This window comes from Chinchilla lanigera, unplaced genomic scaffold (genome assembly GCF_000276665.1).
Source record: "Chinchilla lanigera isolate Chin_1 unplaced genomic scaffold, ChiLan1.0 scaffold00054, whole genome shotgun sequence".
Taxonomy (NCBI): Eukaryota; Metazoa; Chordata; class Mammalia; order Rodentia; family Chinchillidae; genus Chinchilla; species Chinchilla lanigera.
In genome coordinates, this window is record NW_004955455.1 from 93,603 (window position 1) to 120,647 (window position 27,045).

The following is a 27,045-nucleotide window of genomic DNA, read 5'->3' on the forward strand; positions in this document are numbered from 1 at the left end:
CACACACATGTCTGGCTTCGATTCTTTAGACTAAAGAGTGGGAAGGAAATCTCTGAAGTGTGAATGCAAGGGGAAGAACAGGCAGCCACTGCTACTAGAAGCACACAAAGACCCACGAGGAAAGGCATCCTCAGCGACAGACAGCCCAGCATGCCCAGGCTTCCTGAGTGCAGCTTTGCGCCGCATGGCCACATTTTTCAGCCAAGGGGGGCCCCATGTGTGACGGGGGTCCCATGAGATCTGCTTACCTGTGAGGCCATGGTGGCTTAGTTTATGTGACGTGCACCCTGTGCTTGCTATTCACACAACGACAAAATTACCCACCAGAGCGTTTCTCGGAATGTAAGCTTGCCATTAATTGACATACGACCGTATAAAGGAGAGGAACGGGGTTGTCACTCACAAATGTCTCATTGTAAGGCCACACTAACTCTTACCCCTTTGGCAAGTCAGTGAGTTTCCCCAAGACTATGCTGTCACACCTATAAAAAGGAATGCACAGAATGATGATTAGGATAATTGCTAACAGGTACAGTCTTTGGTGTGAGACGGTCCTCCGAGTGGAGTGCTTTGCCGCCGCTGTCTTATTCCACCTCTCCATCAGGTCTGTACGTTAAGTCTGTATACACAGGACGTGATCAAAATAAATGGTGAATGCTTAAGAAATAAAATATTACAGTAAAAGACACATCGCCATGAATCCCCCTCAAAACACTCTCCAGGGGCTGGGGATTTAGCTCAGCGGCACAGCGCCTGCCTAGAAAGCACGAGGTCGTGAGTTCGATTCCCGGTACCGGAAAAAAAACCAAAAAAAACAAAACAAACAAACAAAAAAACACTCTCCAGTGCTTTGAACACACTCATCCCATTATTCTTGCCACTTTCTGCAGCAGTTCTGGAAATTCTGTCTCCTAAGTGTCTAAGTAGTGTGATAAAAAATGTAGTAAATGCTGCTGCCAAGTGCCAGCCGAGGAAGGCAGGCTCCGGAGAACACTGCAGTGTGCCCTCTTCCACCTTATTCACCAGATCAAGCACTGCGCAACTTCCTGGCTCTTCCCTAAAGTCGGAAATGACCATGAAAGGTAAACATTTTAAACTGACTCAGGACATCAAGGCAGCCACAAGAGCACAACTAAAGACACTCATACGAGCTGGGCATAATAGCATACATCTACGATCCCAGCACTCAGGAGGCTGAGGCAGGAGGTTTACTGCAAGTTTAAGGCCAGCCTGGGCTGATAGACAGACCCTATCTCAAAAAACAAAACAGGGCTAGGGATTTAGCTCAGCGGCACAGCGCCTGCTTGGCAAGCGCGAGGTCGTGAGTTCGATTCCCAGTACAGGAAAAAAAAACCCCAAAAACCCAAACAAACAAATAAAAAAAAAAAAAACACTCATGAAAAGGGACTTCTAGAACTGCTTCAAAAAGTGGCAGGAAAGAATGAAACCAGGGGAGTATTTTGAGAGGGATTAGTGATAATGTGTTTTGTGCTGTAACAAATTATTTTTAAAAATGCAATATTTACTGTAGTTTTCGATCATACCTCATTTGTTACTACTCCCATCTTTGCTAGGAAGAAACTGAGATGCAGAGACGCCAAAGAATCTGCCCCAGGTTACTGAGGTGGCCAGTGTCAGGTCTGGGATTCAAGTCCAGGTCTGTTCCCGCCCCAAGGATGTGACGGCCACACCGCCTGGCTTTGTGGCCCATGGGGCAGGCTGCTCTCCTGGCCACATTCCCTCCCTGAGCACCGTGGACTCCCTGGGTCCCCTCAGCCTCACGCCATGCTGCCCGGCTGTCGGTGTCAGAGACAGAACAGACACAAGCTCCTGCTGGGTCTGCCTGCGGTAGAGACACGTAGCTGCTATTTGCAGAGTCTCTAGGGGATGATTTTGTTTCAACGAATTCATAAAGAATGCTAAAAGCAAAGCAAAACACAGCAAAATGCCAGCACTTCTAAAGACAATAAAGGGGGAAACCTCACATAGTCACATGGCTACACAAGAGGAGCAGATATCAGTGTGTGTGTGTGTGTGTGTGCGTCTGTCTGTCTGTCTCTCTCACACACGCACCCCACATATACAATGCCAGGCAGGCCAGGATGGGGAGACAGACCCCACCCTCCTGCAAGCTCTTCCTGAGCAGCCTGCCAGCCAAGCCGCGGTAAACACAAGAATCCAGCTGCCAAGCCCTCTGGCACATTCATTAATTAAACTCTGTGGATTTGCTCTGTTCCCGGAAACCTGCACTCACTTCAACAATAACTGGAGGCCACACAGGCTCGAGCTGAAGAGAGAATGCCAGGGCCGTGCACCCTGAAGAGCAGCCAAAAACCCCGGCTCTGGACTTGGGGTCTCCTCTGACGGGCTGTGTGACCTTGGTCAGGTCCCTGTTTCCTCTGGGCCTCAGCTCCTTTCTGTGAACCAAGGGCTGAGGGGTGCTAGTCGGGGGTTGCCGGGGAGCAGCTGTTCTGGAACCCCGGGCTCCTCTCAGGCCCTGTCTCTGGACTAGAGGTGACACAATTTCTGCAAGCCCTCCTCTCTATCTGGTGAGAGCACAGGAGGGAGTGAACCCATGCTCACCGTACAAAGACAGTGAGCAGAACAGGGTCCTCTGATGGAAGCTAAGCTACCTCATTCTCCAGGGGAGAACCACTGGGCACACTTCCGAAAGTGCCTTACACAAGACATGCACCCAGCGAAGCACTCTGTGGTTGGGTAGCACATGCACACTACTAAATCGCTCCATTTAGAGGCACACGTCCTCTCCCTCCTCCGATTAGCACTTCTGACAGTGGACATCTCACAGGTGGTGTGGTCATTCCCTGGGTGAGCACCTCCTCCAACTAAGGTGCCAGCACCAAAGGAAGCCAAGGGCCATCTCTGGACGTGCACAGTGTATTTGCATAATTAAAGGCTCTGAAAAGGCCTGCATTAAAAACCTAGTTGGTTTTTAAATGGATTGTCTGCGCTGTTGTTGTTCTGTGTGTGTGTGTGTGTGTGTGTGTAGTAGTAGTAGCAGTAGGAGTTGAACCCAGGATCTTCACATTGAGCTATATCCTCGGCCCTTTTTAAAATTTTTCAAATTTTGAGGCAAAGTTGCTAAGCTGCCCAGGCTGGGCTCGAATTTGCAGGAGTGAAATTGTATCCTAGAGTGAAAGGTGTGCGCTACCCCGCCTGCTTCTGCACTATTTTATTCATGGAACCCTTATCAATGTGGCAAGTGCTCCAGCAAAGGATTCTGGGAGACCTCCCACCCAGGAAAGTGACAGGAAAAACTATAAGAGGGCTCATCTTTGGTGAAGACAACCCAGGGCTGGGTGGAAGCGGGTCTAAGTCCTTCCCAAGCCTCAACATCCAGAAACAAGTCTGAAATGTCCTCCCTTTAGCTCATCAACCTGCTAAGAGGAACCGTTAACATCTACCTTGGTGGCACCTACATTCCCCCAAAACATCTTCCAGACAAGCAGATGTAGGAATGTCACCAGGAGGCAAATGGAACTTTAAAAGTTAGATGGGTTTTTTTTTTCTTTTAGAGACAAGTTGCTTCTTCAAACTTCCTTGGATTACTAAGTCCCTCCCTCCTCTCTCCTCCTGAGAGCCCAGAAGAATGGGCAGAAGACCCAGGTGCCGCACCAGAAGTGGCGGAGCAGCCCGTCTACAGGGAAAGAGGAGCTGAAGAGCCAGCGGGGAGGAAACAGGCCTGGAGCTGCCTCCTGTCTCCTCGAGGGCCCTCTCTCTCTTCCTTCCTACAAAAGGCCCTTGCACACGGGACACAGGGAGATGATCATTTGGGTAACATGAAGCTCTCTATCTCCTTGGAGCTAGCTATGAATAAAGCCTTCTTTCCTTTCAGCAGACTTAATGGCCTCACATAGTTGTTTGGTCAGAGATGACCATGTAGGCCTCTGTGGCCTGTAATAGGATGAGGACCTGCCTATGGCCACTATGATAGAGAGCCAGGGGGCAAGTGGCCCACCTGGGCTTAGAACCTGGGTCTGTCTTACTCTGGAGCCTGAAGCCTCTCTGTTATGCCCCCTGGTTCTCAGGGTGCTTGGCCTGCAGCCCACGCATTAGAAGTACTCAGGGGTATTTAAAGGTCTGGTGGCCCGTGCCCTGCCCCCCAACCCCAGGCTTGTGTCCTAGACTCTGGAGAGTAGGTCTGGCACCTGCATTCTGTGGGAAGCTTGGTTCTTTCATAATGGTTTGCAAATGGAGAGTGTGAGGCTCTACCTGAGCAGAGACTGGAGCTGACCCAGCCCCTGCTCACAGACCGTGTGCTTTGTGGAACTGCACTGACTGAAAACAAGGGGGCACCCGAGAAAGAACAAAACTATCTTTATCTTTGAAAAGCTTGACTTCTGCCATTTCTGGGAGTAACACAAACAATACTCACAACCACCTCCCAATAATCATAATAATCACCACATCATCATAGTGACAATGGCCAACAGTGTCCCTCAGGACAGGGACTCATGGTTTCCCTGCAACATCTCATGTCATCCTGACACTGGCCCTATTCTCACAAGGCCCCCACTCCTTCAGAGAGGAAGAAACTGAGGCACAGAGGAGTGGGTGGAGTAACATGGCCGTGGTCACCATGTCAGGAAGTGGCAGAGGCGGGAAGGGTCAGCTCACACCTGCAATGGCTCGGTGAGAAGAGGGTGGTGTCATGCAGGCCCCAGACAGCAGGGAGAAGACCACATCTCCACCTCAGGGCCCCATGATCAACAACAGGGACACAGGTGACAGGTGGAAAGGTGGCCGGGCTAGATGTGGCCCCTAGCACTGAATGGTTTCCTGTGGTGATGTCAGCCTTAGCCAGTGCAAAGATCCTCTTCACCTGAGGGCTTCAGGACGGGCCAGCCAGAGGCCTGCAGGGTAAGGTCACCCAAGCATTCCTCTGGGATAAGTAGGCGAGACCCTTGTCCCCTCAGAACCAGAAGGGGCCTGCAGGCCCAGCACACCTTGTATGTTCAGATCAAACCACAGCACAACTCCAGTTCTGTAAAGGTGTCACAGGGACAAGGAGGAAACAGATCTATCCAGGCTGCAGGTTGCCCCCTACCCCACTTCAGGTCTCCAGAGGGGGAAGACCCAGCCACAGCAGGTGGAAGCCCGGACCCTACCACAGTAGCCCCACCACTGCCTTTCTGTTTGTCACTGTGTGAGCCAGCACTTCCCAAGTCTTCTGTCTCTGGCCTGGGTGGTGGCTGGCCCTACAGCACTGGTTTTCCACTTTCCATTTCCTTTCTGGCTTTGGAAAAATCTCTCTAAGCAAAACCACTGAAGTCCGGTGTATGAGAAAGATCACAGAGCAGCCCTAGTCCTGGACCAGAGTAGGGTGTAGGGTAGGACCCTCACATCCCACCTGTCTCCTCCTGGCCTCTAACCTCACAACCCTCACATCTGGAAGGGCTGATGCTCTAAGCCTCAGAGCCTGTGCTTCCCCGGGACTGATGGACAAGTGTGAAGGGTGGTGGGGAGAGGGATTCTGCACTCAGGGGCTGGGGTTCCAGGGAAGGCAGTGTCTCACCTCAGAGCAGAGCCCCAGCCACCTGGGAGTCCTGGGGCATAGACCCTTCCTCACATCTGTGCCGCTTGATGACAGCAGGCTGGTGCTGCTTTCTGAGCAATTTGCCTTTGTGGAACTTTGTCAGAATGTTTGATTAGTTGTTCCTGGTATGACACCGCACTTCGTACTGGTGTCTCAGACGCTCATATCTGAGCTGAGGTAGGGAATGACAATGACAATTACAAGCACCTTAAAAAGAGACGTGGGATCAAAACAGTGGAGTTTGGGGGACACACGTGTTCATTCATTTGTTCATTCATCCAAGAAAAATATTGCCTGAGTGCCAGGGAGGAGGCTGAGCTTGGAAGGGGCTAAGGGGACTTCCGGGGGGTCACGAGAACATACTGGGCCTTAACAGAGGTGCGGGTGGAGGGTGGGCATCTGGGCAAACGCGCCAGGCTGCACACTGAAGACATAAGTATAATGCCTATGTAAATCATACCTGCAAAACACTTGCCTATATTTTATGTGTTTAGTTATAATATTCCTCTAGCACAGCAACGAGTATGGTATTAAAACTGATAATCAGCACTGCTTGGAGCCCCTATGTGCCCGGAACTGTCCCAGGTGCCTGATACATATGAGTAGGTTTTGTCTCCATCGTGGCCCTCTCAAGTACTGTTATTTTCTCCATTTGTGAAACAAGGAAGCTCAGGCACCAAGCTGTGAGGGGACTCGCCTAGGTCACGCTGCTTACAGGGTGCAAAGATGGGATCCGAACAGCAGCCATCTGGCTCCAGAGTCTGCTTTAGCCACTGACTGGCTTGTTCTGACTTCAACAGAAGGGAAAGGCATCCTGTCCTCGTGGCACTTCCATGACGCAGCTCAAAAAAGCAGAGGAGCTGCTTGGAGCTCAGCGCCAAAGCAGATACTCAATATGTCCAAAGCCCTGGGTGCCATCCCCAGTACCCCCAAAAGGTAGAAGTATCAGAGTGTAACCCTGGCCTCAGCACCCACACACACTGACCAATAAGTGCATCTGCCTCCCTTCTCTCCCCTTTCAGAAAGATTAGGCAGGTAAGGTAAGGTCCAGGGTCAAGTACACAAAAGCCCCGGCACAGTGCCTGGCATACAGTAGGGACTTTTTTTTTTTTTTTGATTTTCTCCGGTACCGGGAACCGAACTCACGACCTTGCGCTTGCCAGGCAGGCGCTTTTGCTGCTGAGCTAAATCCCCAGCCCCATACAGTAGGGACTTAATAGGTGTACTCAGCTGCACAAATAAAGAGGGTGGCATCCCAACCAGCTAATGAGAAGGCTGCAGGAACCTCCCTGTGGCAATACCCCGTACTGGTTGGAAGAGGTCTGGGAGCAACCCTGGGGAGGCTGGCTGACTACAACCTCATAAGGCCACATAAACTGGGCCTGGAAGCCTGGCACAGCTGTGACTTGGGGTCCAGACAGACAGCTCATGGAGATGCAGAGAGATGGGACAGGGCAGGAGCATACATAGAGAACTCAAGTGGCCTGGATGTGACCACAACAGGCCCGCAATGTCTTATGGTCCTGAGAAGGCAGCCTTGATTCATGGGACAGTTTGCTGTTGAACGGTGAACTCAGATTCGTCATCATTTGCCTTTCCAAAGCAGGTCCCCTACAAGAAGGGCACAGACTGCTGAGCCCTGGCCTTTCCCCTAACAAATCTGGCTGGGGACTCCTGGGAACTGAGAGTTTTCCCTTCCTTCCTTCCTTCCTTCCTTCCTTCCTTCCTTCCTTCCTTCCTTCCTTCTTTCCTTCCTCCCTTCCTCCCTTCCTTTCTTCCTTCTTTCCTTCACTTCATCCATCCATCCACCCACCCACTCATCAGATTTTACCATGTGTCAGGAAGTGCCTGGCACAGTGCTGTGGCCAGAGGATGTAAAATGCCAAACACTTCTGGGCGCTGCTTTGTGGTCCAGCAAGAATTGCTAGAAAGAATCCGGAAGACAGTCAGAGACACATCTGTGAAGAGATCAGGCCATCACACTCCCATGACAGAATGCACAACGCATGCAGTCATTTGCTACTGTAAACACCCAGCGGCGCCCTCTGTATGGCAGTGTGTAAGGATGGGACCACCTCTGTCTTATTCCCTGATGGAGCCCTAGGGCCCCAAACTGTGTGGCACATAGGAAGTGCTCAATAAATATTTGCCAACTGAATGCAGATTAGGAGATCATTAAGGACTTGTTTCTTGAAAGGGTGTGTCCATGTGACTACCTCTGCCTAGGGCTCTTTCTACACAGACATATTCTGAGACCCACCCCAGGCCCATAGGACACCCTCTGGGACTCTTTGGATTGAACCAGGATACAGGACACATGCGACACCCACCCAAAGCTTGAGTTCAATTCCATTATCAGCCCACTTTACACCCAGGGAGATCATAGCTTGAAGAAGTTGAAGACCACAGTCCCAGATATAGCAAGAGGTGGCAGTGGGATTCAAACCCAGGCCTGTCTGTTTCACTCTGTTGTTTCCTCCCAACCCCACCTGCCACTGAACGGGGGCAGCCTCTTCATCACTCAGCACAGGAACCTGGAAGGGTTACATTTTCCAAGTAACGCCACTGAGTGGTTGAAAATCTACAGGGCTCTGTGTTATGTGAAAAGATTAGGAACTCACAAGCAGAGCTTCAAAGGCCTCCTCTGTTCCTTTTCTCATCCCGCCCTCAAGGGCTGTTATCTACACCAGAGAAGAGAAAAAAAAAACCTCTCCACCATGGAATGGGAAAGGGCTCCAGTCACTCTGCCCACAGGCCTGTATCAGAGGCCTCTTGCTCCGCCTGTGGGGCTCTTCCTTCCTAAGGAGATGTGGCCCTTGAAAACGCCCCCACGGGCTCTGATCACCAAGCTTGGGTGGGGTGGGAGGAAGGGCTGGGCAGGGTGCATCTTTCGAGCTGGGTAGGGAGGCCAGATGGAAGCAAAGGAGGCCGGGAGGGGCCTGGGCGGGCACTGGGTCTGGCCTGACACTGAAGCCCTGACCGAGGGGGTCCTTCTGATGAGAAAACAGTCCAGTTTTGAGTGGCCAGTGGGGCCTGTGCACTGTGCTCTGACCTCAGGGAGGCGGCACAGGGGGCCACGCAGAGGCCCAGAGGTAGGAATGTCACCAGCCAGTGGCTAGAAAGAGAGGACCACAGAGCTCCTGGCGCCAGGCACTATGCTGAGTGTTTCACGCTCATTCCCACTAAGTAAGGGCGGTGCTAGATGGGAAACCGAGGCCTGCTCAAAATCTTGCACAAAGCCACAAAGCTAGTAGACAGGGAAGCAAGGATTTAAATCTGGGCCGATTCATTGAGAAGACTCTAACAGGGCACTCCACAGGCTCCAGCGACAGGCGCCAGAACTGAGGTCCAGAAGCAGCACAAGGGAGAAGAGGTTGATTCACAGCTGCACCGCTAGGGTTTGCACCTCACTGTTCTCCCAAAAGCTTCCCAAAGGCAGGGATGACTTCTCATTATCATTAACAACTTACATGGGTGACTACAGGGTTTTGCAAACAGTAGGAGCTCAATAAATGTCTGATGCTCAATTCTGAGAGATGTCATGGTTAAGACTCATTTGGCCTTGGAGCATCCCACCTTTGAATCTAGAAACCCAAGTTCCAGACTTGGGTCTGTCATTAACTTGCTATGTGAACCTCTTTCCTTCTCTGGGCTTTAGCTTCCCTAGCTATTAGAATAATGCATTGAGCAGAAAGACCAGGATGTCCTGACAATCAAGACTCAGAAGCTCCTCCAGGGCCAAGCATGTTGGTGCATGCCTGTAACCCCAGCACTTGAGAGGCTCAGGCAGGAGGATCGCTGAGAGTTCGAGGCCAGCCTAGGTTATATAGTGAGTTCAAGGCCAGTCTGAACTACATAGCAAGAGCCTGTTTCAAAGAAACAAAAATAACAAAAAATAAGCTCCTCCAGAAAGAATTGCAGGCTAACCTTCTGCCCCTCACCGCCTGTGTACTCCAGCTCCTGGATCTCATTTAGAAATGTTTATGCACAATAAAGCTGTTTGCTTATTGTCTACCAGGATAGCTATTACCTTTGTGCATTCTTCAGACCCAGCCCTGGGAGTTCCAGAACCTTCCAGGCTCTTCCTGCCACAAAACTGGCAGACGGTGAGTTGGAAGCTGCTTTGGCATGGCCCTTGAACACATGCAGTGTCCCTCCCAAACCGGAAGGCAAATACCAAGAAGAAAAGGAGAGGCTTGGGCTGCAGATGCTGAATTATAGGTGAGCTCAGAGAGGGCTGTCTCTAGAAATCTGGTTGATGAATGGTGGGATCATGAACTGCTGGATACCTCTTGGTTTTGGCAGGGAGCAGATACTAAATGGATGTGGAGCTTGGTAACATGAGGCTGCAAAGGGTATTTCCAAATACCAAAAAGCATGCACTCCCTTTGGCCTTCCCATCTGACAGGTGATAAGTAGAATGGCATAAAAGCTACCATTTATGTAGCACTGACCAAGTGCCATGCTCCTGCTGGGGCCCAAAAGGCATCTCATGTAGTTCTCACAACAACTCGTGATCTGACACTATTGGCTCCGTGTGTGGCTGAAGGGAACGCTTTTCTGCAGTAGAAGTCTTGCCCCAAATCACACCAGGAATTAGACATTATTTTACCAAGAAGTTAGGATATTCCAAAGTCCTGCTGGGATATTGTGGCTTCACTCATAGTATGTTGGCCAACGCCACATGGCTACCCTGGGCCTGGCAGGGATGTGAACTCGTATCTCTTGGCAGGGACTGGTATAACTCTCATCAATGGTCCTCAGAAGGGGGTAGTTCTACCCTCACCTTGGATCTAGTAATGTCTGGAGACATTTTGAATCATCAAAACTGGGGGAGAGAAGAGGTCCTACTGTAGGCATCTGGTGGACAGAGGTCAGGGATGCTGTTTGACATCCTACAGGGCACAGGATCATCCAGCCCCCAATGTCCGTGTTGTCATGGTGTGAAACCCTGCTCTATACCACAGAGCTGCTGGAGGAAGATGCAAATCCACTGTTCTGCAGCAGAGAGGGGCTACAAAATGAGGCATCAAGCCGACCTTGGCTGGAGTTGAGGCTTGGCTGATTGACTGTGAGCTAGGTAACTTTGGCCAAGTCACCTCTCTCTCTGGGTCTCCATTTTATCATTTGAAAAACAGGGATTACAAAAATAACAACTACATCATGGAGCTGCTGCAAGGATATGAGGTAATCTGTTTAGCTCAGTGGCTGGCACACAAAACGTGTTATTCTTTAAACATTAATTTCCCATCTGTAAAGTGGGACAACAGCCTCTGCCTGGCACGGACCTCCAGCTTCTCTCCTCTAACACAGTTAAATGGAAGTCATGTTTTCCCAATGACCCAGCTGCCACATGCAAACTGCCTGGAGAGGTGGTTGCTATGGAAAACCACTGAGCCAGCAGCAAACTCTGCATAAATAAGAAATAAACACTATGTATAGTGCTGCTGAGAGCTGGCAGTGTGTTAGTTACTGCAGCATAACATACCCTAACCTGACTAATGTATCAAGGCTCTACAAATCACAAGAGCAGATGGCATTTATTACAGCTGTCTAGGTTCCAGGCACTGTGCTAAGTACTATACTCCACAAGGAAATTGTGGCTTGCTGAATTAAAGTCACCTGCCTACGGTCCCATAGCTAGTTAGTGGCAAAGCCAGGATTCCAACTCAAAACTGTCTGAAGAGACAGCCAAGCTCTATGCTGGGCTCAGCTGATTCTACCTGCATCTTTTTACTGTCAATCAAGGAAAGACAGCACAAACAAGAGCACACACTGCTGAAGAAACAAAAGCAAAAATTGTTCATGAACTTTGCAACTTTTAATTCTTAGTCTTAAAGTATTTTTCAGGATCCTTCTTGCAAGGGAGGAGGGCAATCCAACCGGAGTCCTCTGGCTGAGAAATTACAGCTGGAGACAATTGCTCTTGTGGACCAGGCTAGCATATCTCTGTGTGGGACCAGCTGCTGTTTAAGGGCAGCACTGAGGCTGTTTGATAAGTTAAATGGGTGATCAGCACTTAGAAGCCAAGAAATAAAGGGAGATTAATGCCAATCCCCAAAGACCAGGCTGCTCAAAATCCCCTGGGATCCCAAACTCGGGCTGGTGGAGCGGCCTCCTTGACCAGGAGCCTGTGAAACAAGAAAACATGGGCTGGGAATGTCAACAGCTGTCACATTCCAAATCCTGGGTAGCTGCTTGACCTCTTCCCACCCTAATTTAGTCACCCGTGATGGGAGGGAGTGTTGGCCATACAACAACATCACTGTTATAGTTGGAAATGGGCAGAAACTTGTGTTCATTACATGTTGCTGTGTAACAAATAGCCCTACAATTTAGTGGCCCAAAACAAATGAATATGTGTTATGTCACAGAGGAGACAGGACTGGATCTGCCTCTCTTGAAGTTGGGATCCAGCAATGCTATTACACCTGCAGGTGGAGGACCTGCTTCCAGGCTCACTCCCATGATCATAGGCAGGTTGTAGTCAGCCACCAGTGGTTGACCAGAGGTTTCTGATTGCTACAACATAGGCTTCCATGAAAGGGGCTGAGTGTCTTCAAGACACAGATAGCAGCTGGCCCTTTTCAGATTGAATGTCTGAGACAGGCAGGGAATGGCCAAGAATGTGCCACAGTGTCTTCCGAAACCTATTTCAGGGGAGACACCGCGAATTCTACTGGCTACATGGACTAACCTAGCACCATGTGGGTGGGGACTTCACAAGAGTGTGGACACTAGAAGGGAATATCCCTGGGGCCATCTTGGAGATTGAGCACTTATATGTCACTGTGCCAACGATGATACTCTGAACAAATGACAATGATGATGGCAACCTTGTGCCAGGACCCTACCGTGTGCCAGGCATCACGCTAAGTGTTCCATATACTTGACCTCAATAAATTTCATATGAATGTAGAAGGACACGGCTCTATTTCACAGAAGAGGAAGCTGGAACATAAAAAGACTGAGGAATCTATCCCAAGTTACATAGCAAATGAGAAGCAGGACCAGGATTCAAACTCAGAGGCCTCAGCTTCTACACCTCACTCTCTAACCTGCAGTGGTATCGAGGAGCTGGCCTGGCCCCACCCCCAGAGATAGCTGGGAAGTTTTGGGGAGCAGGCATGAGTCAGGTGTTAAACAGCCATTGCTAATCATTAAATTATATAAACTTATAATTAAATAAATCCTATGAAAAGCACAGGTAATAAATATTCATACCAAAAAATAAATATTCATAACATAATATAACACAGGTAATAAATATTTCTAACATTTTACTATTATTTACGGTCTTCAGCTCACGGCCTATGGTATCTTTATGGTGAAAATACTGTGTTATAGAATAGTGAGGACCCACAGCCTGGGTTTGGGATCAGCTAATGACTTGCCATTAGCCACCACGTTGGGGATATTTACACCACAGAAATGGGGAAATGCTATACATCAAGGCTTTCTCCCCAAACACCTGATTGTTCAACCTTTACCAGCCACTGAAACTAATATGGTATGCAGCAGTGGCTGAAAAATATAGTGAATTATTTAAATTTTTATTTTTTTGTTTGATTTTGTTTTTCTTCCGGTACCAGGAATTGAACTCACGACCTTGCGCTTGCCAGACAGGCGCTGTGCCGCTGAGCTAAATCCCCAGCCCCAACTGTTTAAGTTTTTAAAAAACTTATAGTAAAAGTCATATTGCCAAGACCAATGGGGTAAGCGTATTTGAAGAGAGGGGAACTTTGAATAATTTGAGGAGGTTAATGGCAATGTTTCTTTTACTATGATGAATTTTTAAATTTAAACATTCACTCTATTTTTTTCACCCCTCAATGATCAAATGTTGACAGTAGCTTCTGTCAACTAAAAACATTACATGTTTTCATCCACCATGTGACTTCTGGCTCTTTCCCCAAGTCAAAATGACCAAGGAAGGTGAACATTCTGAACCCATTCAGGACATGAAGGCAGTCACAATAATGCAACTAAAGACACTCCCAAAAGAGAGGTTCCAGCACTGCTTCAGAAAGTACCAAAAATGAGGGGACAAATGTGTTCGAAGCCAGGAAGGTTATTTTGAGGGGCCTTTAGGGCAATGTGTGTTTTCCCGTAATAAATTATTTTAATTTTACCTGGGTAAAAATGGTAACATTAACCATATTTTTAAAACACGCTTTATATTATCCTTCTTGTAAGAAGTTCTCATGATCACTCCCTGCCACAGCCCCCATTATTCACAAAATTCCAAAACATAACATTCCCTGTAAGATATGCATCAATCCAGATTTCCTTCCTGAAATTTCTGGCTTCCTGACGAGGAAGCAAGATGCATTTGTCTGAACAAATCACGTGCAATTTGAAATGCTGGGCGAGGGAGAGAACGACAGAGTAACCAGGGGCCTCAGATCAATTAGTGGGAAATGAGCTCATTGGAACCTCATGGGCCTCTCAGAACTCCAAACCCAGATGCACACGCATGCAGACCCCTCCCCCGCAGGGTCGTCCTGCCGGCCTGAAACAGGATATGACCCACATGTCCCGCTAGGGTGATAAAGTGCGGAGCTCGCAAACATGGGCCCGGCCACCTATTGGCACTAAAAGTGTTTACTAGAGACATATGAGAACTTTCATTTTTTAAAAAAAGGATAGAAGGCAGAAAGTTAGCAATTTTGTTTGGGAGAGGGAGGAAAAGAAAAAGACAGGAAGGATATGTATTCAAATGCCAAGTGTGGATTTCACCCGCGTTGGAAGAATGGGAGGATTTTGTTGTCTTTACATTTCTCTATAGCTCCCAAATGTGAAATGAACACCTCCTACTTTTTCAGCTTGGGGGAGGGGAAAGGGGAGCTGTGTAATGTAGCACAAGCAGCCCCTGGGGAGCGGCCGAACCCCCTGCCCTGCCCCTTCCCACGTCATGCCCAGTCTCTCTCAGAGGCACCTGCTCTGGGGCCCAGCATTGGCCCTGGCTGGACCCATAAAGGGGACCATTGTTCTCTGGCAAGTGACATCATCCGGCTGCCAGGAGGGTGGAAAGGAGACCTGAAATGGGGTGAGGCCAGCCCAAAGGAAAGCTGCCTGTCCTGCCTGCCCGGCGACACCACAGCAGAGGCTGAAGTGACATCATGCTGGCCTTTGAGGCTGCGTTCAAGTCCAACACCCCAGTTCCACACCCCAAGGTGCAGCCAGAGGCCAGGACACCTGGCGGGGCTCTGGGTAGGAGGTGGTCATCGGGGTCCAGCATGGAAGGCAGCTGGACCCAGCTCCTCGGGAGCTCCAGCGCCCAGGGAAAATGTAACAAGCCATGGCTGCACACAGTAGGTGCTCGATGAGTGGCGGCTGTCACTGGCACTGCCCTTCTCTTCCAACATGCCACGTACTGCACACATTTGAGGACAACAGTTCCTAGCTCAAATCTTCAAACACTAAAATCAAACATCCTCACCAGGGTTCCCGGGGTCTGATGTGATCCAGCCCTGCTCACTTCTCAGAAGCCCCAATCTACCCTGTTCCCTCTTGCTGTTCTTCAACTCAGCAGGCACAGAACTACCTCCTGGTCTTTGCACTTGTTTTTTTTTCTGCTCTCCGGATGTCCCTCCCTCAAACCTGCTGAGGCTCACCCCCTCTTTCCCTCTGGTCTCTGTTCTGATGTCACCTCTGGGAAGACTTCTCTGATCCCTCCTAAAATATACTCCAGCCGTTCCTGCACCCGGTCCCTGATGCTCACCCTGCTGAGGCTGAGGTGGCCCCTGTCCCTGCAGGCCCTTTGAGGACATCTGTCTCATCCTTCCCCGAGCCTAGTACCGGGCACAGACAAGGCACTCAATTAAAAATTCTGAATGAATGCAGGGGTGGGTGGCTTTTATTGCCATTACCTTGGATTTTCCACGGTGCATCTATGAGAACAGAACCCCACGGCTCCCCAAGGGGGAGTCCCCATGTCTATTCCTAGAAAGTATACACCAGGGCCAGCCAGTTACCCTCTCTGAGCCTCCTTAACCCAGGACAGGGTGGGGGCTGGGGTTGGGAAGGAGGCAGGCAGAAGCCTGGGCCAAGTCGGGGAGAAGCAGGGATACAAATAGCCCCTTCACACTGCTAGGAGGAGAAAGGACTAGAAAGGGAGGGGCTGGAATGGAAGCCAGGAGGAGATGTGATGGGTTGAAATGGGCCCCAAAAGATACATCTGCGTCCTAACACCTGGAACCCATGGGTGTGGCCGTGCTTTGAAAACGGGTCTCTGTAGACATCACTAAGTTAAGGATCCGGAGTTCAGGTCATCCTGGGTTATCCTCGTGGGCCCTAAATCCAAGGACAAGTGTCCAGAGACAGGAGAGGAGACAGGGAAGAGGCCATGTGAGTGTGGAAGCAGAGGCTGGGTGATGCCAGCACAATCCAGGGACCCGTGCAGCACCAGAAGCTGGGAAGGGCAGGGAGGACCCTGAGTGCGGAGCCTGGGCGGGGAGTGGACTGCTAACACCTTGGTTCCCGACCTCTGTCTCCAGAAAGGGAGAAAGAAACTTCTGTTGTTCTCAGCCCCAATACTGATGGGGGTGGGGGCTGTGTGCATGTGTGGGGTGGGGGACGCTGAGCCCTGCTGAATATTTTAATCATCCATTTCAATCCTTAATTGAGGCAGAACCAAATACTCCTATCCTGCCTCTCGCTGGAGAATCGCGAGCTCTGCTCAGGGGCATCGCCTCACCAGCGAATCCCAACACGGGCCCCAATTACTGTGTCCCATGCCAAATAGCAGGCCCTCTGTATCCGTATCTGCGGGGTCTGCATCTGTGGTCCAAACAATCTCAGATCAAGTAAGTCCAGGAAAAAAATTGTGTGCCTTGAACATGTGCAGATGTTTTTCTCATCATTATTCGCTAAACAATGCAGTGTAACAACTATTTCCCTAGCATTTACATTGTACTCGGTATGGTAAGTCATCCAGAGATTATCTAAAGTATACAGAAGGATGTGTGTAGGTTGTATGGAAATGCTACGCCACTGTACATAAGTGGCTTAAGCATTCACAGAATTTGGTATCCAAGGAGGGTCCAGGAACCTGTCCCCCTAGGTAGCTCAGACAGCAGTGATTCTCAAACCTGGACTGGGGGAGGAGTGGTTGATTTTTTCTCCCTAAGGGACACATGACAATGCCTGGAGATATTTTCAGTTGTCACAACTAGGGGATGTTCCTGGCATCCAGTGGGTAGAGACCAGCAATGACTTTACAATGCTGAGGGCTGTCCACTTGCCTCCACCTTCTACTGCCATGAGGAATCCCTTGCCCCTGATGTGCACCATGCTGAGGCCAAGTAACTGTGACGTGTGCAGTAATCTGAGGTCACCCACAGGCCCCAGATCTCCTAAGACGGTGGCCTCGTCTTCAGCCCACCATGCATGTGACCTGCTCAGGAGCTGACACGCTCCATCACCTGCGCCCAGAGGCGGCTCTGCAGAGCAGGAGTGCTGTCTGCTTTCACTGCAGCTATCTCGCTGTGCTGGCACTGTGGCAGGTCCTTAATAAAAGCCGGCTGAATAAAAAGGGGACCAAATGTACAGAGACACAGGAGTCACAGGAGTCCCAGGCCCAACACATAGCAAGCGCTCACAGCACACTGGCCAGGGTCTTGCTGTTCTTCCAAAGGTACCCATCTGGCCACTGAGGTTAGGGGAACCCGCATTTCCAGAGTTCAAATCCCCCAAAAGTGATGCAGAACGAATGCTCATTAAGCACCTCCTACATACAGGGCCATGCTGGCTCCCTATCATATCTGTCCCACTAACCAGCTTCCAGACACATCCCACTTGTACCATTTCACAGATGAGAACACTGAGGCTAAAAAGAGGTCACTGAACTTAGCTGAGGTCATCCAGCCAGCCCTGGGTAGGGCTGAGACTTGGGCCCAGGTTTGATTGTAAAGCGCTCTCTGTGCAGCATGCAGTGGCCCCAGGGACAGCGCCCCCTCCCTACTTCCTGCTTTTATTCCAACCCGGCTGCCGTGGTATTGCCATTGTTCCTGAGTTCTGGAATTTTCTGCTGGCCTGTAGTTGGAGTCCGCCTGGTCTCCTCAGCTAAACCCAGCATGTCAGGCTCCTTCCTCAGGCCCAGGCATGTACTGGGCTGCAGGGTGAACACACCCCTTCCTGCCTTTGAGGATCAGGACAAAGCATTTATTTCCCTGTTCTTCCCTCTTTTATGCCTGGACAGGGAGGCTGGCTTCAGAAAATAGTTTGGGGCACACCTGCCTTTGAGGGTCCACTACGTGACAAGCCTGAGGCACCATGCTGGGTGATTCTCTGGCTAAGTCACCTACAAGTAGACGGTAGAAGACTCTGATCCTGCCCCTCCCGACCCCAGCCCCAGGCATGGGTGCTGCTGTCCTCAATTCTCTGTAGCTTTAAAAGTTTCCTCCCCTAAAACAAATATTTAAGTGAAGCCTCTAAGCAAAAGGCCTGTGCGTGCACTTTCCAGCTCACTGGAAATCTCTAAAGGAAGAGTTTAAGAGAGGAGGTTTGGCTGTCACAAGCGTTCACTTCCAAGGCTCCAGAACCAAATGTGAGCACAGCCATGCCCACCATCCCTACGGCTTGGAGGACCAAGGCCAGGCGCAGAGGGTAGCAGGCTGCCCGGGGTAACACAGCTGGGAGGAGGCAGAGCGTGATTCAGCCTCGGGCGGGAGGACCCAGAGACCCCACGCTTCCTTCCCTGCAGTCTCTGAGTTCCGTCTGGATCCCACCCTCGTCCTCCTGAGGCAGAGCATCCCAGCCTACAAATGCACATCTACTGCGTGCCTGGCACAGCTGGGTGCCCATGCCAGGCTCACAACAAGCCCACAGTATCAGTATCTTCATCGGATGGAGGAGGAAACCGAGTTTTAAAATGTGGGCAAAGCCTTTGGCCAGCCTTTTGCAGGTCTGATTCAACTATCGACGGTAAGACCAGCAGGTGTCCACCATGCCGATGCTAAGAGGGACGGAGGCAGTGACCCATGTCTGTTTGGCACGCATTTGCACCTTTGGAGGCCTTGAGCTGCCTGCGTCATTCTTTCCAGCGTGGACCCAACCTGTTGGAGGCGCCAATGTGCACAGTGCCACGAAGCCCAGGGACTGCGGGTCTCACAGGGTGACAGGGTGGAGACAGGGGAGGCGAATAGAGCCCGCACGTCCCAAACCCCACGTCCTTAGCCACAATGTCACAAGACAGTATAAGCAGGAGGGAGAACTCAAGGCAGGGACATGCAGGGCCAGAGGGGCAGAGAGATGCAGAGACAGACAGAGAGAGACAGAGGGAGACACCGGGGACACCGAGAGAGAGGCAGAGACAGACACAGAGAAAAACAAGGAACAGAGACAGACATCATGAGAAGAAATCAGAGAGGCAGGAGAAGTCTCTGCCTGGGCTAAGTCACACCTCCCAGAGAATGGGGTGGGGCTCTGTGGCATAAACCAAGCCTTATCTGAGCCACAAGAGAGCACACACCTGCAAGAGGAGACATCCCCGTAACGAGACACATGTCATGCTCAAGTGCTTGGCTTCTGACTTGGGTTTGCACCTGCTGCTGATTGCTGTGTGACTCGAGGTGAGGCAGCACACCTCTCTGGGCCAGCAGAGAGACGCTGAGTCTCTGCACCTGTCAGCAGCTTCAGTGCAGCTAGGGTTCCCTCTGGATGCCGGGTCTCTTGGGGATCACTAGCACTGGTGTCAAGGATGAGCCTGGAGAAGAGCTGGTTGTGCCCTCTGCCCGTCCTCAGATGCTGGTGTGTGTGGGGCTGGTACAAGCGGGGACAGAAGGTTTCCATGCGAACACACAAGCCCGCTCACCGCTCCGTCCTGGTTGGAGAAGGCTTGGAGAAAGCATTTGCCAACAAGTGGGCTGGACAGAGCCTGCACGGGGAGCTCAGAGAGCTGGGTTCCAGCTCTGCGTCTGCCTCTCTCTCCCTGTGCATGCCCAGGCAGCTGCCCTTGCCTCTCTGAGCCAGGTTCCACCCCTCACATCACTAGGGTCCTTGAGACTGATTCTGCACCAGCCCCAGCAGAATCCAGCCCAACTCTATGATCGTTAGCTCTCAACCCGACCCCAGCTCCACGGAGCCTGACGAGACAGCTCAGAATCCTAAGTCCCAGCCTGTGGCCCCCCTCATACCAAGTCCAAGGCTCACAGGCCAGAGGGAAAAACCACCTGTCACCTCAGATCCCCCAAGGCCCTCTCCTGTAATCAGAGCAGTCTCATTTATACCTAATAAGAAACGACAACAGCCCCAACCCAACACGCACACAACACGGACACTCGGTCACTCTGGGAGGGCGAGAGGAGATGAAGCAGGTGCCAACTAATCCTCCCTAAAAATAGGGGCGACGAGCATTTGTGTCCCGTAAATGAGGCTGGAGTGTCCACACTTAAATCAGCCACAAAGCAATCCCAGCTCACGTGTGTGCCAGCCCGTCCACGCAAACGCAGAACCTGGGGTGCGATTCCTGACCAACCCCAGGCCAGGGAGGAATCCCAGCGCAGGGAATCTCCCCGCTGGTGTGCCCCCTCCCCAGGCCCTGGGATCAGCAGCCGCTTGGGCTCTGATTGGCAAGAACTCCGTAAAGAGTAACTTCCCAGGCTTGGTGTACAGACCCCCTCCCTTCGAGTACAGGCGGGGAGGAGTTTTCACCGCTGTTTTAGTATTTTAAGCAACATAACAAGCTTACAATATCTGGGGGCTCCGCGTCCGGCTGCCTTTTCTTTAGCGAGGAGAATCTCTGTTGGCTGCGTGCAGAGAAGCGGCGGAAAGATTCTCTGCTGCGGGAGGCCAGGTGGCGGAAGGAGGAGGTGCTGCGCTTGAAGGGGCTCCGGCCGGCAGCCTCCGCGCTCGACCGCTCGTGGCCCACCGTGCTGGTCACTAAGTTCAGGGCTTCCTGGAAGGACCTCCGCACGGTGCCCACCCACTGGGTCATGTGCGTCTGGGCTACTGTAAGCTTGTCTCCCAGGTAATCCATGGGGCCGGCTGGCAGGGGAGGGCAGGAGCGCGGAGAGAGCAATCGCAAGGCAGTGCCGCGTCCTGAGCCTGGCTCTCCTGCGGGCTGCCCGGGCTCAGGAAGTTCTGGGCAGAGAAGCCAGCAGCACGCTTCAGCCAAATCGAGGGTAAATACACATCAGGGAGCAGGGAGCTGCTCAAGCAGGGCGCACTCGGAACGAAGGGGAAGAGGCGGCAGGGGCCGCCCAGAGTCCGCAGGAGTTGGAAGCGAAGCCGGCCAAGGGTCCAGTTCCAGTGCTGAGCGCTCACCCTGCTAGATGCCAGCAGCCAGCAGCGATCGCTCCGGGGTGTGACAGTCCCAGAGCCCAGGGTGGGGGCGGGCAGGAGCTTGGGCTCTACGCCCTCACTTCCCTTTAGGTAGGGCCCCTCCGAAGCCGGGCTGGAAGGTCCCGAGGGCCGGTTGCCACCCGCAGCTGCCTACAGCCCCGCTCTGCTCACCTGACCCACGCAGGTTTCTGTCCTGGGGCTGTAGGTGCTGAACCTGTGAGGCAGCAGACAGCTAGCTCATTTCCGGAGGCAGCCACCAGGGCCAGGGTCCCCTGGCTGAGCAGTCCGGGATGACATCAGCCCCCGTCTTAGCAAGGGGCTTCGCAGCCCAGGAATGCAGGAGGGGCCTCAGGGAGGCGGCCGCCCAGGGAGCTGACATCCGCCCCCATTTTTTTCCCTTAAGTCCCAACTCACTGGCTGTCCCTCGGGGCTGACGGTGACTTCACACGCCTGACAGGCTGCCCGCCCCTGTGCCCTCACCGCGGGCGCACGCGGAAATGCGGCGGCACGGGCGTGCATGTGGGCGCATGTGTGTGTGCGTGCGTGGGCATGTATGTTGGCGATGGGCAGCCGGGGGAGGTCGGAACTGCGGGGAACAGCGGCCTCTGCCTGGCGGGCTCCAGGCGGCGTCTTGGGACCTCAGCTGCTGTCAGTCTGTCTCCCCCTCCTGGCGCCGGTCAGTTCTTCGTTCCTCTCTTCCCTGTCTCTGTCTCTCCAAGGCTTCTCTCTCGCCCCAGCCCTCTCCTCCCTCTCTCTTGCCTTTCAGGCTTTCTCACTGCCACCTCCCTGGAATACAGCACCGAGCCAGGTGAGACAGCTCGGAAGGTCCCCCCCACCAAGACCTGAGACAGGCTGTATTTTGGGGCAGGGTTGCCATGGCAACCTGGGGCACAGCATCTGCCCCATCCAGGGAAGGCAGCCCTGCAGCAACTGGAAAGAGTCATGGTTTACAGGGGTCACGTGTGAGTTTGCTGGGTTTTAACCCTTGTGGGGCTGGAGTGTTTGGGGGCACAGGAAGAGAAGAGAGCAGAAAGTGAGGATCCCGAGGGTAGATGCAGGTCAGCACAGCTGGATCCTGGACTGCAAGGTTCAGGGATCCACACCTTGCTGCCCCTTCTACAGATGAGAACATTCAGACTCAGAGAGGTAGATCCACTTGTCCAAGGACACACAGCAAGGATCCCACCAGGGCACATACTGGAGCTGTCCTCTTGCCACAGCTCTGACTGGTACCCGGCCAACAGGGAGGGCTCAGTAAATATTTATTGTCGGAACACCACGTCCATGGCAGAAGTCCAGATGGGTCCAAACGCCCCATGTTCTTTCTCCTCCACCTCACCTCCATTCTGAACAAATATTTGCCCTCCAGACCCTGGTCAAAGGGCCTTTCTTGGGAAATTTGACATGAAGGCCTCTGACAGTGTGGCCTACGGGTCTCCTTGTCCTGGATTCCTGGTCCCTGTGGTGGGTCACCTGTTCTGAATGCCCACTCTGGCGTGGTCCATGGACGTGAAACTAAGACATTCCTGCAGCTGAGGGCCCAACACATAGGGTTCAGGTGGGGCAGGTGTCTCCCGAGGTGGAACCGAGTGCCATGGCCATTGTAATCACACACACAATTCACTCATGAATGTGCTAGGGAGCTCACTTGACAGAGGAGGAGACTGAGTCCAGGAAGGTGCAGTCAGCCACCATGGTCAGGCAGCCTGACCTGCAGCCCTGAGCCGGTCCCGCTGAGCCTCCCCTCCCACTATGTTCCCTACGAGCCAGGCTGGTCCACATGCCTGACACAGCAGGCAGAAGTGACGTGGTGGCTTCCTGAGTACACTCATGGATGGCAGCAGGGCACCCGGCTTGTCCAGGAGGTGTCCCTGGGGCAGCCAACAGCTGCCACTGTGGAGGATGCTCAAGAAGCCCCACGGCCAACCCCTTGCAGGGAGGCTCTGAGGTCCCCCTGCCAGTCATGCGAGTGAACTGCTGTGGAAGCAGGTTTCCTGGCCTGGTCAGACACTTAGAGGACTGCAGTCCTGGCCAACGTCATGACCATACCTCATGAGAAAGCCACAGTCACCGACCCAGCCAGTTTCCAGACCCTTACGAATCCCAAGGCACAAATGCCCAGGGTGAGACCTGGCCCAGGAAGAAACAGGAGAAGCTGGGGTGGTGGTGGGGTCAGTTCATGGGGTGGGGGGCAGGGCCATACCCTGTAGCCTATCCACCCACATGTCAGGATGCATGGTCCCGGGGTGCTGGCAAAGAAACAGGTGGGGGCCAGACACTGCCTTTGGACACAGCCCTGGCAGGCCCCTTGTACTGGGGCTGCCTCAGAAGCCCTGGAGCTGGTCATTGAGAGACTTTCGAGGGGACAGGTATGAGAAGAGCCACACCGGAAGTCCCTAAAGGGCTGGGGAGAGACACAGCTTTGTGGCACACGAGCTGGACACAGAGGAGGGAAGTCCACGGAGAACAGGCAGATCTTCAGGAAGGAGAAAGGTAAAGCAGCAAGGAAAAGTGCTTGAAAGGTTCACGCCAGTGCCCACAAGTCACAGTGTCTCCCCACAGGCAGAAACGGAAACTGGTGATTTACCGGAAACGCACCCTTGCTTAAAAGTCTTAAGAGACAATGGCCCGCCAGTTCAGGGCAATCCTGCCAGAGCAGAGGGCTAATGTGCGCGCAGGTCCATCACTTACTCTGAAAAGCATCTTTAAAAATGGATAGCTGGACTTTTATAAGGCAGACAGAGCAAAATGTGAGTGATTGCGGAATCTAGCTGGTGGTGTATGTGTGTTCTCTTGTTTTCTGGATGTGAGAAAATTTTTATAGTAAAAGGCTGGGAGAGGGGTGCAGGACTTTTGACCCTGTGGTTACTGTTCTGGTTCTGAGCCCAGGAATCTGCTTTGGAAATAAGAACGGATGGATACAAATACTGAGCCAAGGAGACGCGAATCACAGCTGCACATACAATTAAGAACAATTAGGAGCGCCCTGATCTTTCCACAAAGAGGGATCTGCACAGCCAGGGGTAAAGACAAAAACAACTAGTTATATTGATCTTGTCTTTACTTATAATATTGATTCTTTGTTCAGCATGGATTTTTGCATTAATTTTAATTTTAAAAAACTAAATTAAAACCAGACACAACAGCACATGCCTGCAAGCTCAGCCCTCTGGGAGGCTGAGACAGGAGGACTGAAGTTTGAGCCCAGCCTGGGTACCTTTGTAACTTAGTGAGATCCTGTCTTAAAATAAAAAAATACCAACCACTCCCAAAAAACCTGAATTAAATTGTTTATCTTGACTACTGATATTTTTTGTACCTGCCTCACCTCCCCTGACCCCACTGAAGCACTGGATCAGCTAAGTCAATAAAGCACTATGATTCAGAGTTTGGAGGCCACTGCTAGCTTTTCTCAGCTGTGTGACCTCAAGCAAGTTACTTAACCTCTCTGATTTTCCAGACATGAAATCATCAGTCTCATCACTGTTATGGATGTAGCTGGCACCTCTCCCAGCCAGGTACCCCTTTCTGATGCCATGAGTGCTGGCTGCACAAAGCTCAGAACTTTACCCTTCTCTGGAGCGTGGTTCTTGCTCAAGGCTGTGCCCAGATGCCTACAGCCCACGGCTGAGCAGTGCGGAACCCCAAACCCAGGGCTGTGCCTTGTGGCGGGGCCAAATGCATGGAGGACCTCGAGGGAACCAGGCTGAGCACAGGTGTCCTCGGTTCGGGCCCTGGCCTCCCCGGGGGCTCACCTGAGAGCATTCCCCCACCAATCATGAGAATCACCGTCTCAGCCTCTGCTTGGAGGGAGCCCAGCCTAAGTCCGCGGCCATCACGTCCCCACTGACAGGCGCTTACTGTGCGCACTCGGGCAGCGTGCTGTGTCACTGTCCAGTAGCTGCATCGCATCATTGTGTTACATCACCATACTGCATCATCTCGTGTCACTGTCGTCCTACTGCGTCACTGTATGACATCACTGCTCCGCCCACAATGCAGCCAGGCTTGTGTTATGCTCTGCGCTCCCATTTTCCAGATGGGGAAACTGGGGCAGAGAGAAGTTAAGTGATCAGCGTAAGGTCACACGGCCACTCACTGGTGGCCTTTGCGCTCTCCACTGCCCACCTCTGCCAAAGCGGAAGACACCCTGGTCTTTGCCGAATCCATCTGGGTGGCAGACAAGAGGCAGAAAGGCAGAGGCCCGGTGGCGGGCTGCTCGCCCCGCTCTGCCTCCTCCACGCGTGGGAGAGGGTGGCAGGAGCATGCTGAGGAGCGGGGTGCAGGCCGGCTTGCTGCCGGCCTCCTGTAGGTACACTGTGGTCTGCAAGTGCAACTATAAAAAGCACGGCTCCCTGAAAACTGGGCCATCACAAGCACGGCCTCCCGGAGGACTTTCTACAACTCCTCTCTTCTCTCCAGGAAACTCTGGGGATGTTGCTGAGCACCAGAAAAGAAAAGAAAAAAAAATCTCCTTACATAATGAAAGCAAAAAAATCTCAGGGAAGCTGCTGAGGTCCAGGAAACAATCAGGTATTCTGTCTGGGACGGGCAGTGGGACCCAGAGATCACCATTTCCACATGGCTCTATGCAGCGACACAAATCAGAACACATTGGTCATGCATTCATTCAACAAACATTTCCTGACTGGTTACTTTGAGCCGTGTGCTGATCCTGAGGGGAGCTACAGTCTCTGAAGAACTCAGGGTATCTCTCTGAGTGTCGGGCATCAAAGGAGCAGGGGGTCCCAAAAGACTACTCAAACCTGGGACTCTATCATTTTCTCCCCCAAATCAGATATAAACATACATACTTCTGGATTCCTTGTCTAGTGGAAGAAAAATCCAGAAAAAAAAAAAAATTGAACAATTTGCAACACAAGTGCCAAGGGTTGGGATGGTCACATGAATAACATACTACACAAAGATAAGAGAAGGCAAACCCTAACGAAGAAAGTAGATCGAGGAAAGAAGAGTGAAGAGATGATCATTTACTGAGGGCTTGCATCAGGGAGAGGGCTTTCTGAGTGGGGCTTTGAGGGAAGAATAAGAGTACTCCAAGAAGGGACCAGGAAAGCACAAGCCCGGAGGTGTGGCCACATGCAGTCTTCATTCTGGGCTTCTGTCTGCTCACTCAAGCGCAGGGTGGCCTTCCTTGCTCTCCCATATCCATCAGGCTTCACTCACCCCCAAGATGACCTGCAGCCTTTTCCAAATCTCCCCCAGGAAGTCTCACTCACACGGCCCTCTTCACATCCTGCCTCCTGAAAGAGTGGCCACGCCGGGGCTGCGCAGCCTGGGTCACCGTGTGCATAAAGCAGGCGGTGCTGTGTTGCTGTGTCCCAGGAGCCGGTCACACCCACATCACACCTCACTGACTTGACTTGCAGAACAACCCGAGGGCGAGTCCTGCTGAGGACAGCCCCACTTGCGGAGGACAGAGAGGTTTAAGAGTGACAGGGACTTGCTGCAGGTTATGGAGCCTGCCAGTGGGCTCTGGACCTGAACCGGCCTGGCTGAGTCTTTAAGCCTGGGCCGGCCTCATGCTCCTTGGAGGCTGCTCAGAACCACAAGGCCCAGGCCGAGGGTGCCCCTGCTCTGTGCAGGAGGTCAGGAATCCCTGCAAAGGACCTGGTCCGCGGCGGCCCCGCCCACCTCCAGGGGACCTGATTGCAAGTGAGAACACGCGTGCCTGGTGCACAGCAAACACTCTACAGATAGGTGGGGATCAGAGGCGTGATAATTATTCCATTATGCGCACCCCACCATGAGACCGGGTTCCTTGCCTTCTGGCATTCAGATGTGCACATGCGCGGTTCCCTGCCCAGCACCCTTCGGGCCCTCTCCCTCTGGTCAGGGTCAGCTTCTGTTGTTCTCCACATCTCTGCTCAGATGCACCCTCCCCTCCAGGAAGCCTCCCCGGATTCCTCTCACCCAGGAGAGTCTATCTCTGAACTCCCATCCTGCCTCTGTTATCCTTACCCAGCCACTTAGCACGCTGGGCTGTGACCTGGTTTATCCCTCAGTCTCCCCACCAGATGCTGCACCTGTGTGCAGCAGGAACCCCCAGCACCCCCAGCAGAACCCCCACATGCCCACCATGGGAGATGATGGGATTATTGCAGCTTGGACCCCAGTCACAGAACTCCCAGCAGCAGACTGGTTTCCAAGGCAACAGGGAAAAGAATTCTGATAAGGGGGAA

General features: G+C 52.2%; 1 protein-coding gene across 5 annotated transcripts in view; it reads right to left on the reverse strand.

Annotated features, from left to right (window-relative positions):
• Kiaa1671 (KIAA1671 ortholog) overlaps positions 1-27,045 on the reverse strand; it is a 139,383-nt gene that overhangs the window by 39,872 nt on the left and 72,466 nt on the right. The window contains exon 1 of one of the 5 annotated variants that reach the window (XM_013520405.1): positions 20,250-21,740. The exons of the other annotated variants lie outside the window; for them this stretch is intronic. Within the exon in view, the coding sequence (XP_013375859.1) occupies positions 20,250-20,537 (288 nt within the window). The 5' untranslated portion in view covers positions 20,538-21,740. Of the gene's footprint in view, positions 1-20,249; positions 21,741-27,045 lie in introns of those variants that run through there. 5 annotated transcript variants of the gene reach the window in all.